Raw genomic sequence first — 16,888 nt, forward strand, 5'->3', positions numbered from 1 at the left:
GATAGCTAGTTCCAAAAGTGATGTCCTTATAGCTTCATCGTTGGAATAAACTTATAACCTCTTGAATTCAGTGCTGTGAAGGATACAAGTGTTTTGAGAATTATCTTTTTTTTCCCCCTCAAAGATAATTGAGTTTAGTATCCTTTTTTTTAAAGATTTTATTTATTTATTTATTTATTTATTTATTTATTTATTTATTAGACAGAGAGAGAGCACGGCTAGACAGAGTGGCAGACAGAGGGAGAGAGAGCACAAGTTGGTGGGGGGAGGGGGTGGGTGGCAGAGAGGGAGAGGGAGAGGGAGAAGCAGGCTCCCCACTGAGCAGAGAGCCTCAAACGGGGCTCAATCCCAGGACCCTGGGGTCATGACCTGAGCCGAAGGCAGATGCTCAACTGACTGAGCCACCCAGGTGCCCCGAGTTTTCCTTTTTAAATTACCTTTTTTTTTTTTAAACAGTCACTCTGGACTTTTGCTGGGACTAGCCAGTAATATCTGATTTTACTTTCAGATAAAGAACCAAAGTCAGGAATCAAAGGAACCAGCCCAGTGGCTGCAGAGCACTCCCGAACATTGACTCAGGATGACCAACAGCCCAACCGCTCCCCAGGCAGGAGCCACAGAAAGGATAAGAAATAATTTTCTAATAAACAGAGCTGTCTGACCTTGACATGGGCTACCTGGGGATAAGGTGAATTCCCCGAGGTTCAAGCGGTGACTGCAGACCCCGTTGTCGGGAAGGCAGGAGAGCAGGGCGCCTGGGTGGCTCAGGCGTTAAGCGTCTGCCTTCAGCTCAGGGCGTGATCCTGGAGTTATGGGGTCAAGCCCCACATCAGGCTCCCCTGCTGGGAGCCTGCTTCTTCCTCTCCCACTTCCCCTGCTTGTGTTCCCTCTCTCGCTGTCTCTGTCAAATGAATAAATAAAATCTTTAAAAAAAAGGAAGGCAGGAGAGAAGTTTCAAGCATCTGATGAGGTGTTAGGCCGATGGAGTGCTCTGTGGGTACACGACACGGCTGGAGCCTCGCCCTCAGTGGCTTACAGCTGGAAGCGTCGTGAGCTTCGCGTGAAAGGCTTCTCCAGCTTTGGCTCTTGTGGGTGTTTGGAAAAAAGCCTTCTCTGGCGCGCCATTTGAATTCAATTTGCAGGACAGCAATCCCCTAACCTGTTGTTAAAGATGTTACACAGAGCGTCGCTATACAGTTCTGAAAGATGCCATCCTGTATGGGTTGAAAACGGTCCCAGAGCTCATTTGCAGTAAAGCAAATGTGCATATTCCTGTTTGCTTCAAGGCTACCGAATACCTTTTCCCAACACACTAAGTTTTCTGGAAAATAATTGAAGAATTACCCTTATTATGGGATTAATGGAAGAGATCGTTAGATCTCAAGTGCAGACATATATCTTGGGGTAAATGCCGAAAGGTAGAGTTCTTTTTCCAGAAGCACTCGTGGCTTAAAATAATATATTCAGTACTGAAAAGAGCTAGCATCTTCTTCCAAATAGCCTGGCAGAAGCGGGGAAAGCCCCAGATGGTCGGGGTTGGCAGTGCCTGGGCCACTGGGTTCAGGAAACCATCTTTAAAATAGATTATTTATTTCACAGTCGAGCAGGGAGGTGAAGCGTAGTTTAGGATGGAGTATTTAAATGCCTCCCTCCTTAGAAGTTGCAAGAGCATGAACACAGATTCTTTTCACTAAATTAATCCCTGTCGTAGGCCTTCTGCTTCTTTGTTGAACAAAGATTGAGTGTTGTCCTACAGGAGATGGTGCAAGGGGCACAGATACAAATGGGATACCAGCCTTAGCCTGAAGTAACTCGAAGTGTATTTGGGGCAGACAAGATGGAAGAGGAAGCCGCTCCAGGAGTGTGTCTGAAGCACGCCAGTTGAATGGATCAGGGAATAGGGACAGTGGAGGTCAAAGGAAGCAAAGGATACTGCTTTTGAGTTATTCAAGGGAGGAGTGGTTTCCATGAGCCATGCAGGCAGCCCCAAGGAAGGGGACAAGCGTATTCTATCTGGCAGAAATGTCAAGGAAAATGAGAGGCAATTACTTTGGTGATTAGGACCTCGCTGTTGACCTTCAAGAGCAGGACTTTGAGGAGAGCTTGCTATTGGAAGCCAGATTGTAGCGAGCTACAGGGCAGGTGTATTTGGGGAAATGGAGGATTGGTCGCTCGCTGAAGATGTCTGCTAGCCAAGGGGGAAAGTACAACAGAGTCAATGAGATTTATTTTCCTCAGAAGGAGAAATTGTTATTTTGAAAGCAGAGTCTAGTGGGTTATTGAAGGGAGAGGTTAAATATGTTTGAAAGCGAATAATTGCATTGCAAGATCCCAGGGAGAAAAATGTTAATAAAAGAAAGAACCACGGGATAATTGATAGTATTTTTGATAGGGAAATGAACTGCCATAATCTGTATTTTTGCATTTTATGTAAAAATGTAACATTAAGAAACTGAAATATCATTAGTGATGAGTAATGCAAAGAAGTTGGTCAGGAAGAAAGATTAAAAGTAGTTCCAAATTTAGAGTCTTGTTCTTTAAAGAACATTAATGATGTCTATCCTCTGGTAGTCATTTAGCGGGATTATTCCTTATCTTCCAATGGAACACCAAGAAACGCACACTGGAGAGAGTTGTTTTCCTGGACCTCTCCTCCCCGCTGCCTCTTAGATCCATCACACTTACTCCCCGCCCGCACCAGAGCTTGTCATGCTAAGCACCGTCCCACGTCCCTGGCTGTGGAAGGAGGTTGGGAAGGAGAGGCAAGGAGCCCCCATGGTGGATGAGACTTTCGATCCCCAGGAAGCTTGCTTTACTACAGGACAGTTTTCCAAGAGCTCTGTCACTGAGGAGGAAGCAAGTTGAATCACCACAGTGACCACCACTGTGGACGATGTCGGGGGGCTAGCCAAGACCCTGGGAGAGTATTTGTGTGTGCTTACTAACCCTGCTGAAAGGGTATTCCGTCACACAACCTCCTCACTGTTTGAGATCAATATGCCTCTGGCCCCTTCAGAATTCAGTGTGTCATTTAAAGGCAGTTTTTTCGCCCCGAAGGACCTCACGGTGTTACCCTTGTCCTCCTCAGATACAGGCGTGTTTGCAGTGGTGAACAGCCGTTCCTTGTCTCTGCTCGGGAAGCTGACGATCAGCGCGGCCTTTAACGTGGTCTATATCTACACGTCTGAGCTGTACCCCACAGTCATCAGGTGCGCCTCACACATCCTGCATGCCGTGCCGTAGACGGTTCTTGTTCCAGCGGGACCCTAGTTAGTGTGGGCCGGCAACGATTCAGCAAGCAGGCCCGAGCCCAGAAACTGCCTGTGTAGACCACACTTGGCCCACGTGGCCGAGGAAATTGTAGCTGTATTTTGGGCTGAATTCCCTCATGGAAATCATGAGAGAAGTCCTCTACACTAAACACATCCCATCACTCCAAGAGGGCTCGGATGCCATCTTGATTTCAGTGGCCTGGATTTATTCAGTCACCCGTCCTATGTCAGGCACGTGACAGGCAAGGGGACTAGGTTCCTGTTCTCCCAGAACCCACATTTTAACTCAAAGTAGACACATTGGTAAAAAGGTAATTCGATTTAGAAGTGAAAATGAGGTTTACATATTAGTTGTTAAATGTGGTTTCCATTGAGTAGGACACACTCCTATCAGAAAGCACATATTCTGCTCAAGTTTCCCCTCATAAAATAAGTCTGCAAACAAAACGTGATGGGCAGGGACGTAGCCCAGCCTTCTTAGAACTGCCTCTGTGGGCCGGGCAGGTGTTCCCTAGCTCAGCACTTCCGCAGGCTTTTCGGAGATCATTCCAAATGTTTCCCTCATCGATGCAAACTTAATGATTCTTTCTGCCTATTAATTTTATATCCCTTCCCCCCCCCCCAGTTTTTCCCAGGCTGTCTGTGATTGGCTAGTCATTTCCTAATTATTCCTCTGACCTGTTTTTTCTGGCTGCTGGCTGTGATGCTAGGATGACCATTTTTCACAAACGGGGACGCGTTTGAGAGCGAGCGTGGGCGTTACTAGCAATGAGGCTAGGGTGAGAGGGTGATGTCCGGCCACCCCTCCTGTAACCACTCTCATTCCCGCTCCCTCCCACCTCTTACATGTCCATACCTCTCATGAAGGTAATGTTTCTGGTTTCCTGAGAATATGTGCTCAATTCCTATTCGTGTGCCTGACCCTTGAATCGTCAATTAGCTGAATTTAAATAAATGGGCAGACTTCCCAGATCGTAAAGCCCTGGCTCTCCGGGGGTATATCAATTCGTAGGAAACCTCACGCACAAAGACCCGTGAGAAGATTTGACAAAAATACTCTCATGGTCACTTCTGTACCGTCCTCTGTAATAACTGCACAGTCCAGTATGCTAGTTACTAGCCTCGTGCGGCTCTTTAAATTTGAACTAATTAAAATGAAGTAAATTAAAAACCCAGCTCCTCATTCTCACTAGCCCCATTTCAAGTGCTCATGGCTGCAGGTATCTAGCGGTTTCCATACTAGACGGTGCAGTCATAGAACATTCCCAGCCGCTCAGAATGTTCCAGCAGCAGCACTGCTCTAAAGGAGCCTGTGCTTCCCCACTTTGGGATTTATTATTATAAGCCCCTTGTCCCACAGGGCCTTAACGCTACCCCCCCCCCAGAACTTACTGATTTGTTCCCCCTTTTTTATGCCTTTCAGGAACGTTGGGCTTGGAACTTGTTCCATGTTCTCCCGAGTTGGTGGGATTATTGCTCCCTTCATCCCCTCACTGGTTGGTTTGTACCTCCTAGTTTTGTTTTTCTGGATTCTCTGCTTTGGAAATGCTTGTGCCTTTGAGCAGAACGTGGTAATGAACAATTGCCACTTGAGATCAGCCAGCCCCAGAGTGTGAACCTTGTATCTTTTAGATCTCATGTCCCTCAGGGCAGATGGGCTGTGACGGAGGATGCTTTTACCCTCCAGGCTCTGAGTGTTTGCTTATCTGCGTTCGTTGGAGAGTTAGCTCATGCCAGTGGTGCCCCTTCTGTCTCCATTCACAAGTTCGTCAGTCAGTGAATATTTATTAAGGGTCTGCAGTGTGCTGGGCTCCATGTTGAGCACTTCAACGTATATCATTTCGTGTAAGCTTCACGAGGACCATGTGAGGCGGGCATGGTTCTATTAAAGATGAGAAATCAGCAGAAACAGGTTAAGTAACTTGTCCAAAGGCACACCACTTAGACGAGAAAATTAGAAGAGAAACATGCCTAACAGTGTGTCTTTTAAGAGTTTTTAGCGTTTTTAAAATGTCATAGTCAAAAGAAAGGGGATAGACTGAATGGCAGCCCTGAAAGTCCTTCCAGTCTTGAAATGTTCCGGTTCTGTGACGGATTAATCCACAGAGGCCCTGCGCATGTGTCTGCTGGGTCCGACCTTGGCCCTCCCAGCCAGGACTCAACGAAGGGTGACTGCATGTGCTGTGTAGACAACTGTTCTCCCCACTTCCTAGCGATGTTGGCAGGCCAGGTCCAAGGACCCAGGGGCTTCCCGCAGGATCAGCCAAGAGGGTTCTTGGCTTCACGCAGCATGGAAATCAAATGTGAGCCAGCAGGAGGTCAAACAGAGTTTATTGAAGATCTAGAGAGAGCAGATACAGATGGAGTGACAGTCTTGGAGGCTCAGAAAGGAAAGGAGGGAGTCTCATCTTTGTCCAGGGGGCTGGGAGTGGTCTGGTATACGTGTCCTCTCAGGCATCCAGGCATCCAGGAACCGGTTAGAACAAAGACAAGGGCCCTAGTGTTATTCCTTAGAGCCAGGGGTTCTTGGCGTGGAGATGTCTAGAATGTCTCCAGTGGTCTGGAATGTGCATATGATATCTTCACTTGGTCATTGTCACCTGGTCCTTCCTTAGATGTTATCTATTCTAGAGAAATTACTAAGGCTGGCCCCTTACAAGAAGGACCTATGAGATTTGAGTTACAAGGAATGTGCAAAGTGGGCTGGGGGTACAGGTCCTAGCACGAGGAGAAGCAGGAAAAGCAGCAAAGGGAAGAATCAGCTTTTTCCTGTCACCGTCCCTTTGGTTTCCCTGTCTCACTAGTACATGATGATGTCTCTGAAATGCCACTGTGGCCCTTTCTTCCTTCCTTCTGTCTGTCTGTCCGTCCGTCCTTCTGTCTTTGACATGCAGTACACTTCCTTTTCATGAGTATCCCTTTCCACGTTTCGTGCTTAATTTTACACGATGAGACCATTTCTCTAATATAAATTAGTTCCATTCTGCAAAGTGTGTGGGACATTCGGGGTTTATCTCTAACAGTCTCCGCCTCTGGATGGTTCTCCTAGAACTCCTAGAACATCAGAATACTTAGCACTGTGTCTCTGTTCCTACTCAGTTGAGAAGAGGTGAAAGTGTTGTGTCCCCCTTGATTCAGCAGCGCACCCACAGTGTTGGACCTGGGTTTGCATGTGGGCTCCAGAAGTGAGATTCTCCCCGCCCAGCTCCGCCCCTTGCCCCACCTTGTCCGTCATCTCTTTACTTCTGAAAAACCGGGCAGAGGATATCCTAACTAGTGGTGGTCCCGTCCACACAATTTGGGAGCTCCCACGAGAAGATCAGAAAGCTAAGCGACTCCTGTGCAGGAACTCAAGAATGTTAATCAGCTCAGAAAGGCCCCAGAGCAACACACCAGTGGCTTCAGAGCAGCACAGCGTTTTCTGCGTTGCTCTCTTTGAACCTGCTTGTGTTTCAAGAAACTATGTAAATCTTCCTGAGAAGGTCTGTTGGGTCTCTGAAGCAAAGCTGTATCACCCTGTTCAGTTAAGCAGTTTTCAAACCACCTGGATGTGCTAGGTTTCTTTAGGCTTTTCTCTTTCTTTTCGGGGGCATTCATACCTTTAACCCCTGACCTCCCGGGTATGTTGCTGAGGCAGGAGAGCGAGGTTCTTGTCTCACGGAGCCAAAGAATGAATCTCTCGGACAAAGGAGTGAGCAAAGCAATAGAGTCTTTATTAAGCAAGGATACGGAGAAAAAGCTTTCTGGAGTGAGAGGGGTCCCGACAGCGTTGCCCTTCAGGGCTTTTAGGGTTGGTCTTTTATTGAAAGCTGATCAGGGAATTTAAATCTTTTTTCTCTACTGACAGCCCCTTTGTGTAAGGACTAGTGATAACATCTTCAATGGCTTACTTTTTTTTAGGGTCTGGTTATTCTCTGTTGGTCCCAGGTGACTGGCATAAAAAAGACCCCCCTCCTCAGACACCTGCGGCAGGGAGGTCTGGTGTGTTCCCTTATCTCAGGTTTCCTTACACCTCTGCATTTTGGGGATTTCTGTGAGCCCCATCACGTAGCCCCCCTCCCTATCTCTCCCTTCCTAGCCCCGCCTGTCCCTAACTCAATGCTGAGTGAATCCATGGGCGGCAAGGGGATCGTTTGGCTGATTCCAGTGTCGAGAACTTTAGAGTTTATGGTGAGTGAGGATTTGGGGTGTCTCCCAAGCAAAGAGTATGTGGAGATCGCTGTGTTCTAAGGGAGTTGCCTGCAGTGAAAGCAATACCCCCCCCCCCGCCCCCGCTTCGGATCCGATCCACATACCTCTGTGGCCTCTGTGTACTCACTCCCACTTCTGCGTGCCTGAGCAACCACTCCGTGGTTTTCCAGGGTAACTCTCCAGGGGGTTAGAAGTGGCTCATAGTGTATTCTAGTGGGAAGGCATGACTTGGATAGTAAACACGGCCATGCCTCGGTCAGAAGACCGCTGACGTCACGTGCTGGGAAATGGATACCGAGTTTTTGTATGTTTTTGTTCTGCTCCCTGCCCCCACAGAGGTATGTGCAATGGTCTTTACCCTTCGTTGTCTTCGGAGCCACCGGCCTGACTTCCGGCCTCCTGAGTTTGTTGTTGCCGGAAACCCTTAACAGCCCATTGCTAGAGACATTTTCCGACCTTCAGGTGTATTCATACCGGAGGCTGGGGGAGGAGACGTTATCTTTACAGACCTTGGACCCCCCGCAGGTATGGCGTAGTTTTCTTAACCATTCACATGTACCACTGGGGATGATGATATTTTGGGGGGTGGGGAGAATGTTCTGGTTAGATTTAATAGCAGAACTGTTGGAAAGCAAAGGTCTGGGATTCATAGCAGCACATTCATAGAGAAATGAAGGTGGCCAGTGATTCATTCACTTTCGTGGAACACTTTAGGGCGAACTCTTAGGGGAGAAGATGTCGTAAAAATGCATTTGTCGGTTGAGTGCTGGATAATTTTCAATTTAGAAATGTCATGGCGTTATGTGACCATTCTTCTTCTCCTTTCCCATTTCAGTTTGCAGACAAGGACATTTTAGGCAGTGAGAGTGAGGAAGAGGAGGAATTTTTTGATGCGGATGAAGAAACCCAGATGATTAAGTGAAGAGCCCCGGGTCCCCCCTCACAAGCAGATGATCTCCTTGCCTCTGGCAAAGGCAGGCTTTTCCAGGAAACGTAAGAGCTGTGGAAGTACAGGCTTGAACATACATGGAAAGGCCTTAGCATGGGCTCATCTTTTTCAGGCACAAAGGAGGATGGAGAAGAGATTTCATGAGCGAGGACATCACCGTACTGAGGGAACAGTCGTTCATTAGTCCACAATTCAGGTTTATTTCCGCGCCCTGACTTCTGGCCACATAGCTCAAATCTGCATGGCAGAGTGGAAAGCTCATTTGTTTCTGGAAGTCTGAGCGTATTGCTTGTCCTCGATCATGACCTAAAGGCAGACATGTAAAATTCCTTCTCGTGCATTCGTGGGAAAAGATAAACCATCCTTAAGATTTCATCCTAATACCATATTTGACACCTACCCCTTATTGTCTGTGCCTCACCAGGAATCTCTTGAGGCCAAATGGTGTTCGCATTCCAGTTTTGTGCCAGAGGGAAAGCACTGAGAGGTGATTGTGTGTGGCCCAGGGCCTCCAGCTTTACCCTGACTGTCCGCCCCTTGCTTCCCAGGTTCAGGGTTGGCTTGAGCACCTTGTGCCTTGAGTCCCACAAATGATCCCCTAGGAAAAGCCAACTGTACTGAAGCGATTTTCTCAGAGCCAGAGGAGCGGCTGCAGCTCCCTGTCCACTCCCTCTGACATGCGACTTGTGTCACTTCCTCAGTCCTGACTTTTGCGCACCTCCAGAAACCGTTCCATCTCAGATTCCAGTACCAGCGATCACTTCAGAGCCACGCTTGGTAAGGGATGGAGCTTCGTGAAGGCGGAGGGCAGGTGCAGAGTGACAGACATGTCGAACACTTGAAAAGGGGCAGCTTTCATAGGAAGAAAAGAAAATGATCTGTCACGGGTTTTTGTTTGTTCTGTTTCCGGCATTGTGCACAGAGGCACTCGGGTAACCGTTAAGAACTTGAATGCTTCTAATCCCAGATCAGTCCCTGCCTCTGTAGTCAGAGGGGAAAGCAAGTAATTTCATAGGATATGTTGTTTTTTCATGAGGTCCTGCCAGCTTTCAAATAAGTCTGTCACACTTAGTTTTCTAAAATCACATGCTGGAAATATCTGTTTCCCTCGAAACTTGAATGCTATCTCAAGTAGGAGTATTAACCTGGACGCAACAGGTTTGTGCAATATGGCTTTAGGCCGCTTTCCAACTAGGAACATTTCTGTGTCTTCAGAATTTCCCATTTTACTAACTCTTGGAGAAAGAGAAGTTGCATTGGAGGTAAAGAGAAGACATCATGGGGCCTGCTTCTGGAAATCTTGGAGACGTCACCCCCAGTTGGCTCTGACATTTTCCCATCCTCTTCCACATTATCCTCTTGGTTTGCACTCTACAAGTCTGTACCTTTGTATTTGTTAAATTATTCTTATGTCCTGTATGCCCTTGATGATGTTTTGAGCTCTTCATAAATAGGGGCCGTCTCTCCTGCTGTTTGCTTTTCTCTGCTGTGCCCGGAAGAGTATGGGCCTAGACGCACTAAGGACCTAATAAATGCTACTGTTTCCAACCATCAAGAAAACTGTGGAAATCCTTGCAGTACCATTTTTATAAATCCCAGGCAAATGTGACCCAAACCTCCAAACTGTGGAGTCCTGCTTCTCCGTCTCTGGCCGATGGAGACCTTACCCACCACCAGGAGAGGAAGAGGGGAGGAACTTACAAGGACACTTAGAAGATCTTCTTAGTGGTTGGGCATTAAAGATGAAACAATGAACTAGTATATCTGTGCTCTTTGGTCAATTAGAGTGCTCTTTGCATTATGAGAGTACTATGTCCCATTATAGAAAATTTGGAAACTAGAAGTTAAAAAATCTATCACCCATAGGCCTAACACCCAGAGGTAACCAGTGTGATGGCTTCGTTCTAACTGAAGGCAGATTGGGAATCTGTCTCTCTATTGGCAGTGGGGTTCCCTCTGCCTCTGGCTAAATAAATGAGGATTCCATTAGTTCTGTCCCTGGGTCTCCTGCTTTCCCATCTGTGGGGTGGAAGAAGGAAAGGGGGATACACATGTTGCTTAAAAAGGCCAGGCCAGCTATCAGCTGCTTGAGTCAGTTGTGTCACTAATAAGGTTGTTGTTTCTTTCTAGATGGTCTTTTGGTGAAGTTTAATAATTACAGTTTTTTCATTCTACCACCTTTTATAAACAGATTTTTTTCCTTTTGATATTAACCGTTGAAGAATAGCGATTATAGAGAATGTGTACATGTGTGTATTTGCACTGATGAAATGATTGGAAAGCTTTTAATTTACAGGGAATATAATTTATGCAGATGATTTGTAAAAAGCATCCTTTTTTATTGTATTCAAAATTAAATTTCTTTTGTCCTCAAAAGTGGCAAGAAAAATGTAAGACACAGAAGAAACCCCCAGTTTCTAGTGTCAAAGGTCTTCGAACATCTTGTCCAGAACCTTGGTACTGATATGTTAAAAGAAACAGTGTTGTAGTTTCCTGATTTGGTGAGTTAAAACCACTGCCCATTGAAAATGCAGTATTTGTCATTTGGCTGCTTTCAAGCAATATAGACATTCTTTAGTATTTAAAAATGAGCAATACAACAAATAAGAAGCAAATGAAATTTTCTGAGGCACTGCTTAAGTGAATATCATCTAGGCACGTATTTTTGTGGAGGTCAAATTGAGGAAGATACTGTTAGTAAATTGATATTCTTAACAAAAACATTGAAATAATTGTCACTAGCATATCAGAATTATTATCTTTTTAAAGACTTTATTTATCTACTTGAGAGAGAGAGCACACACAAGCAAGCGGGGGGTGGGGTGGTAGTGGGGAGGGTGGAGGAAGGGCAGAAGGAGAGGGAGAAGCAGACTCCCTGCTCAGCATGGAGCCCGATGGTGGCTCGATCCCATGACCTGAGCTAAAGGCAGATGCTTAATCGACTGAGCCACCCAGGTGCCCACATATCAGAATTAAAATACAGCTTTCCCATAGGACTTACTCTTCCATTACAAATTCTTATTAGATCATTGGTTCTGAGATTGGAAAGGTATCTATAGAGAATTTTTAAACTATTTAAGTGCAGATATTTTGGCTTCTTATTAATTTCATAAAGAATCACAAAGCATAGACCTTTTTTTTCCTTAGAGAATGTGTCAGGATGTATAGAATCATCTTTGACAAACTGGACAAATACATAATGTGCTAGAAATTATGGATGGTATGTGGGACAGGGGCTGTAGTCAAGTTAGGGAGTCATGGCACCATAAGTAACTATAAAAATATTTTTAGAGAAAAATGCAAAGATTATGCATTGTTGGAAATTCATCTTTGTGTTATATTAAAGGAGAAAGAACTTATGATTACCTCAATATATATGTAAATATTATTTGGCAAAATTCCCCTATTCAAAATAAAAGCTATTAGCAGATGAAACTTCCTTAGCAAAATAAGGGATATTGTAGTACATGCAGTGAATTAGCACCTTCCTGGGACCTTGGCCCTCAAACTTTCTTGATCATGACCCATAAGTAATGTTTTCTTTTTTTTATATATTCTCTCTTTCTCCCTCACTTCTCACTTTCTCTTTCTCTCACCCCTTATTTATATAATGTTTAAAATATTTTATATGTATAAGTGTGTGTGTGTGTGTGTGTGTGTGTGTGTGTGTGTGTGTGTATAAGAATAAGTATTGTTTTGGGGTCCCTGGCTGGCTTAGCCGATAGAGCGTGCAACTCTTGATCTTGGGGTTGTAAGTTCAAGTCACACTTTGGGTGGAAAGACTACTTAAAAAAAAAGAATAAGTATTGTTTCCTTTAAGTTTTATACATATGTATATATATATATATAGAGAGAGAGAGAGATTTATAAATATCTATAGATATAAAGTTTTACAAATATATAAAACTATATGCTCTCTCTATATATTTCTATGAAACAATACTTATTCTTGCTAGGCATGCTGATAACTTATATTCTGTTCTATTTCATTTTTTTAAACACCATTTGTGACCCACTATATTGATTTCATAACCCACTAGTAGGTTGCCACCCATACTGTGAAATCCACGGTTCACTACTCTACGACAAAGGCTTTAAAGCTAAAATGTACATTTCCCAAACTCTCTTACACCTAGGCTTCTAGATGTGATTTAGTGTCCATCAGTCAGATACAGCTAGAATTTGGAAGGTGGGAGTGGTGTGGAGGCCATACTTGTGATGTGTAGGTTCTTTTCAGCTGGGGTCCACAGTGATGGAGGCATTTGGTCTTGCTGAGGCAATTTCGGCAGCCACACTAACAGGGGCAACATCGATTAAAATCTTAACAAGATTTTAGGTAGAACATAGGGTGAACAAGATAGAACCTACATAGAACAAGATTTTAACATAGAACCTGGCAAAATAATTCTAGTATTCATATAGAAAATTAAAGATCCAAAAATACTCAAGACAATCCTGAAAATTAAGAGCAAGCAGAGGGACTTGACTGTCCAGATATTGAAACTTATAAAGAATCTAAGTATTGATGCAGCAATAGACAAGTAGAATAAATTGAACATAATAGAGATCCCAGAACAAGACCAAGCATATAAACAATTGGGCAATTTTCAAAGATGGCATCACAAATCATAGGAAAAGAACAAACTATTCAATTCCTGTTGTGAGAACTCTGGGTTTCCATATCAAAGAAAATAAAATTAGGTCCTTTCTTTTCACCATAACAAAAATAAATTCCAAGTGAATTAAAGACCTAACTGGAAAAAAGCAAAACTTTAAAACTATTAGAAAGTGAGATAGGTGAGGGGTGCCTGGGTGGCTCAGTCAGTTGAGGATCTGACTTTTGGTTTCAGCTGGGGTCATGATCTCCAGATCTGGGAATCGAACCCCGTGTTGGGCCCTGTACTCAGTGTGGAGTCTGCTTGAGATTCTTTCCTCCTCCTTCTCCCTACCCCTTTGTTCCTTTCCTCACACATGTGCGCACATGCTCTCTCTCTTCCTCTCTCTCTAAAATAAATAAAATCTTTAAAGAAAAAAGTGATACAGAAGAATATTCTTATGACTGACCTTGTGGGATAGATGGATTTCTCAGACAAAAGGTGAAAATCACAAATCATTAAAAAAAATTGGTATGTTTGGTTATATCTAAATTTAAATTTTCCTTCTGTATGACTAAACATACCACAAAGTTGAAGAAACGTAGTAAGTTAGGAAAAAATATTTGCAACTTCTGTAAGAGATAAGGATTCATGTTCAGGATATATCAAAAGTGCAGCAAATTACCAACATCGGGAATAAAAGCATAGACATCACTAAGATTCTGTAGCTGATAAAACATCATTATGAACAACTTCATTCCAGTAAATTTTATAATTTAGATGAAATGGAGAAATATTTTGAAAGACACAAACTATGAAGCTCACCCAAGGAGAAATATGTACTCTGAATAGCCTTTATTGTTGAAAGAAATTGAAGTAATAGTTACAAACCTTTTCACAGAGAAAGCTCCAGGCCCAGGTGGCTTTACTTGTGAATCCTACCAAGTATCCAAGGGAGTAATGTTACCAATTCTACACAGTCTTTCAGAAAATAAAGGTGAGGGAATGTCTCCCACTTCATAGAAAGATCTAAAAAATTTACAAAAACACTACTACAGCTAAGAAGTTGTACAAGGTGGGTATCTGAGTGGCTCAGTTGGTTAAACGTCTGACTCTCGATTTTGGTTCAGGTCATGATCTCAGGGTTGTGAGAACGAGCCCCATGTCTGGCTCTGCACTTAGTGGGGAGTCTGCTCTAAATTCTCTCCCTCTCTCTCTCTCTCCCTCTGCCCCTCCCCCCACTCCCTTGCTCTCTCTCTCTCTCTAAAATAAATCTAAAAAAAAGTTGTACAGGTGTAGAAAGTTTAGCAAGGTGAAAGAATGTAGTCCATATGTAAAAATCAATTGTATTTCTATGTCCTAGCAACAAATAATTGGAAATTAAAATAAAAATGTACATCATTTCAGTGGATTACAAGCAAAACAGTAAGAATTTTATAATTAGATTGCCTGGGTGTAATTCAGAACCCTGTCATTTACTAGATGTGTGATCTTCAATAACATTTAAGATTTTTCTTAAAAAAATGCAAATCAGAAAGAAAAGTAATAGGACGTTTACAAAAATATTGTTAGGCAATTCACAGATGAAAAGATGTTCCACTTCACTGGAGGGTCAGAGAAACGTAAATTGAAACAACATTAAGATATCATTTAAGGGGCGCCTGGGTGGCACAGCGGTTAAGCGTCTGCCTTCGGCTCAGGGCGTGATCCCGGCGTTATGGGATCGAGCCCCACATCAGGCTCCTCCGCTATGAGCCTGCTTCTTCCTCTCCCACTCCCCCTGCTTGTGTTCCCTCTCTCGCTGGCTGTCTCTATCTCTGTCGAATAAATAAATAAAATCTTTAAAAAAAAAGATATCATTTAAAATCCATTATATTGAGGAGGAAGTTATAAAATCAAATGTTAAAGATACGGAGAAAAACGAATTCGCTTACATCCTCATAGAAACATAAATTTATCATCAACTGGATTAACAGTGACTCAGGTTGAAAATGTGCATATTCTATGATACAGAAATTATGCTTCTATGTGTTTATCACAGAATAGTTTTCAGACATTTTGACTCTAACCCATTATAAGAAAAATGTTTTACACTGTGACACACATGGTGCCCACATCTGCATACATATCCATATATATAAAAAAAGTTTTGTAAGATAATCCTTACCCTTTGTATATACATTGACTTGTATTTTCTATCTTATTTCACCTTAAAATGAAAAGAATGCTGGTAAAGACATAGAAAAAGTGATTTCGCAGTTTGTAAGCAGGTCAAAACATGGAGCTGGTAAAAGTGAAACTTGATAAGGTTTGTATTGGCCTTAATACTTGCCTAGTGCATATGTGCAGGGAGATGTGTATAAAAATGTCCATTGTAGTTGTAGTAAAACAATGAAATTAAATACCTTTAGTGGGGGAATGTATAGGTACAATGTTATACTCAGAGAATGGAATGAAACAGGGGTTTTATGCATTGAGGTGGGCAGATCTCCAATTTCTTGAACAAAATAGTGTTGACAAGTTTTTGCTAGATCAAAGTCATTTCATGGTTAAATTCTTTAGTGAATGACTGGAGTACTTGCTAACTATAGAGAGTCAAATGTTTTTTATGACATTTTTACTGAGTCAAGACTATTGATACTCTGGCAAAAAATAGAGAAATCTCATTGTTATTCTCATTTATCCCTTCTCTCTATAGGGTGAAATCTCTTTTGAAAAAGAGTTTTGCATCTGAGGATTTAGACAACTTCTCAGCTGAGACCCTGGAGCTCTTGTTATATAAAGCTTAGAAGAGATTACTTATTTATTGAAAAATGTCAAAGGCAGATGTAGCCAAGTTAGTATTAAAATAACTTCAGTCTAGACCCCACAGAGCAATTGATTTTGAAGAGAATAGATTATGATGGAATTGCTTTGCTTCAAAATATGACTTCAAGAAATTGAAAGAAGTGATTGTGTAAGATGGGTAAAAAATACACACCCGACTCAGAGGAGAGTTTAATAAATGAGTGATTTACCAAAATGTGGGCAGAGCTTCCAGACACCACGGAAGAGGAGTCAGAAAGAAACCCATATGATAACAGTGGACACAGGTCAGCCTTCTGGGGCGCAGCACAGGTGAGGAGAAGATCTGGAGAGTCAGACAGTTACTCAGGGCTGGGAGGCACTTGAGAGTTGCTGAATACCCATCACATCAGATCATTAGGGTTTTAAAATCATGGAAGCTAGCTGTTTTTGCAGGTGATAATACAACAGATTTATCTGCTTCCTAGAGCCCCTTTAATGATTATAGATGCATTTCATATTACAGAATGTTTGCTTTCCTATTTGCTATTGCAGGCGACATGCATCCATCTAATTGTGCCGCCCAATCGAGTTATATGTTTATAGATATAAATGTTGATGGATTCGTTTATGTGAAAGAAGAGACTAGAACATGTCTTACACTGCCTACAACTGGAGTGTGATCTGCCTCTCTCACCTCCCTTCCGCACACTAATTCTTTCAGTGGGCACTGAAGAAATAGCGGTAACATCAAGGACGGCGTCTCACCACCTTGCTGATCCTTTTTGAGGCAATAAAGATTGATTATCATCAGCAAATAATTTAAAGCCTTATGTCTTCCCCCCCCACACACACACACACCAATCTTAATAATAACAAATAGAAATACGGTGATCTGAAATGAACCGTTATGTCTATAATATGCCTGCCTCTAACGCAGCATCGATCAGAAAGCATAATTCTCAAGTTTATAAGGAAGAAAATTGGTAGAGACCAGCAGTCACTTTCGAGCAATCTTCCCGTATTACTTATTGTAATTAATTTTTCCACTATAGTTTCCTCTGAATGGACACTATAATGAAGGAAGAGGAAGAGAA

General features: G+C 43.1%; 1 protein-coding gene across 1 annotated transcript in view; it reads left to right on the plus strand.

The window, feature by feature from the left end:
- The window catches only part of SLC22A15 (solute carrier family 22 member 15), a 74,723-nt gene extending 64,322 nt beyond the window's left edge, over nt 1-10,401 (plus strand). The window contains exons 9-12 of the mRNA XM_045801433.2: nt 3,089-3,209; nt 4,696-4,768; nt 7,800-7,988; nt 8,299-10,401. Coding sequence (XP_045657389.2) covers nt 3,089-3,209; nt 4,696-4,768; nt 7,800-7,988; nt 8,299-8,385 — 470 coding nt within the window. The 3' untranslated portion in view covers nt 8,386-10,401. The remainder of the gene's footprint in view (nt 1-3,088; nt 3,210-4,695; nt 4,769-7,799; nt 7,989-8,298) is intronic.
- Nucleotides 10,402-16,888: the final 6,487 nt, after the last annotated feature.

This window comes from Ursus americanus, chromosome 12, assembly GCF_024610735.1.
Source record: "Ursus americanus isolate L20-20 chromosome 12, mUrsAme1.1.p, whole genome shotgun sequence".
Classification (NCBI taxonomy): domain Eukaryota; kingdom Metazoa; phylum Chordata; class Mammalia; order Carnivora; family Ursidae; genus Ursus; species Ursus americanus.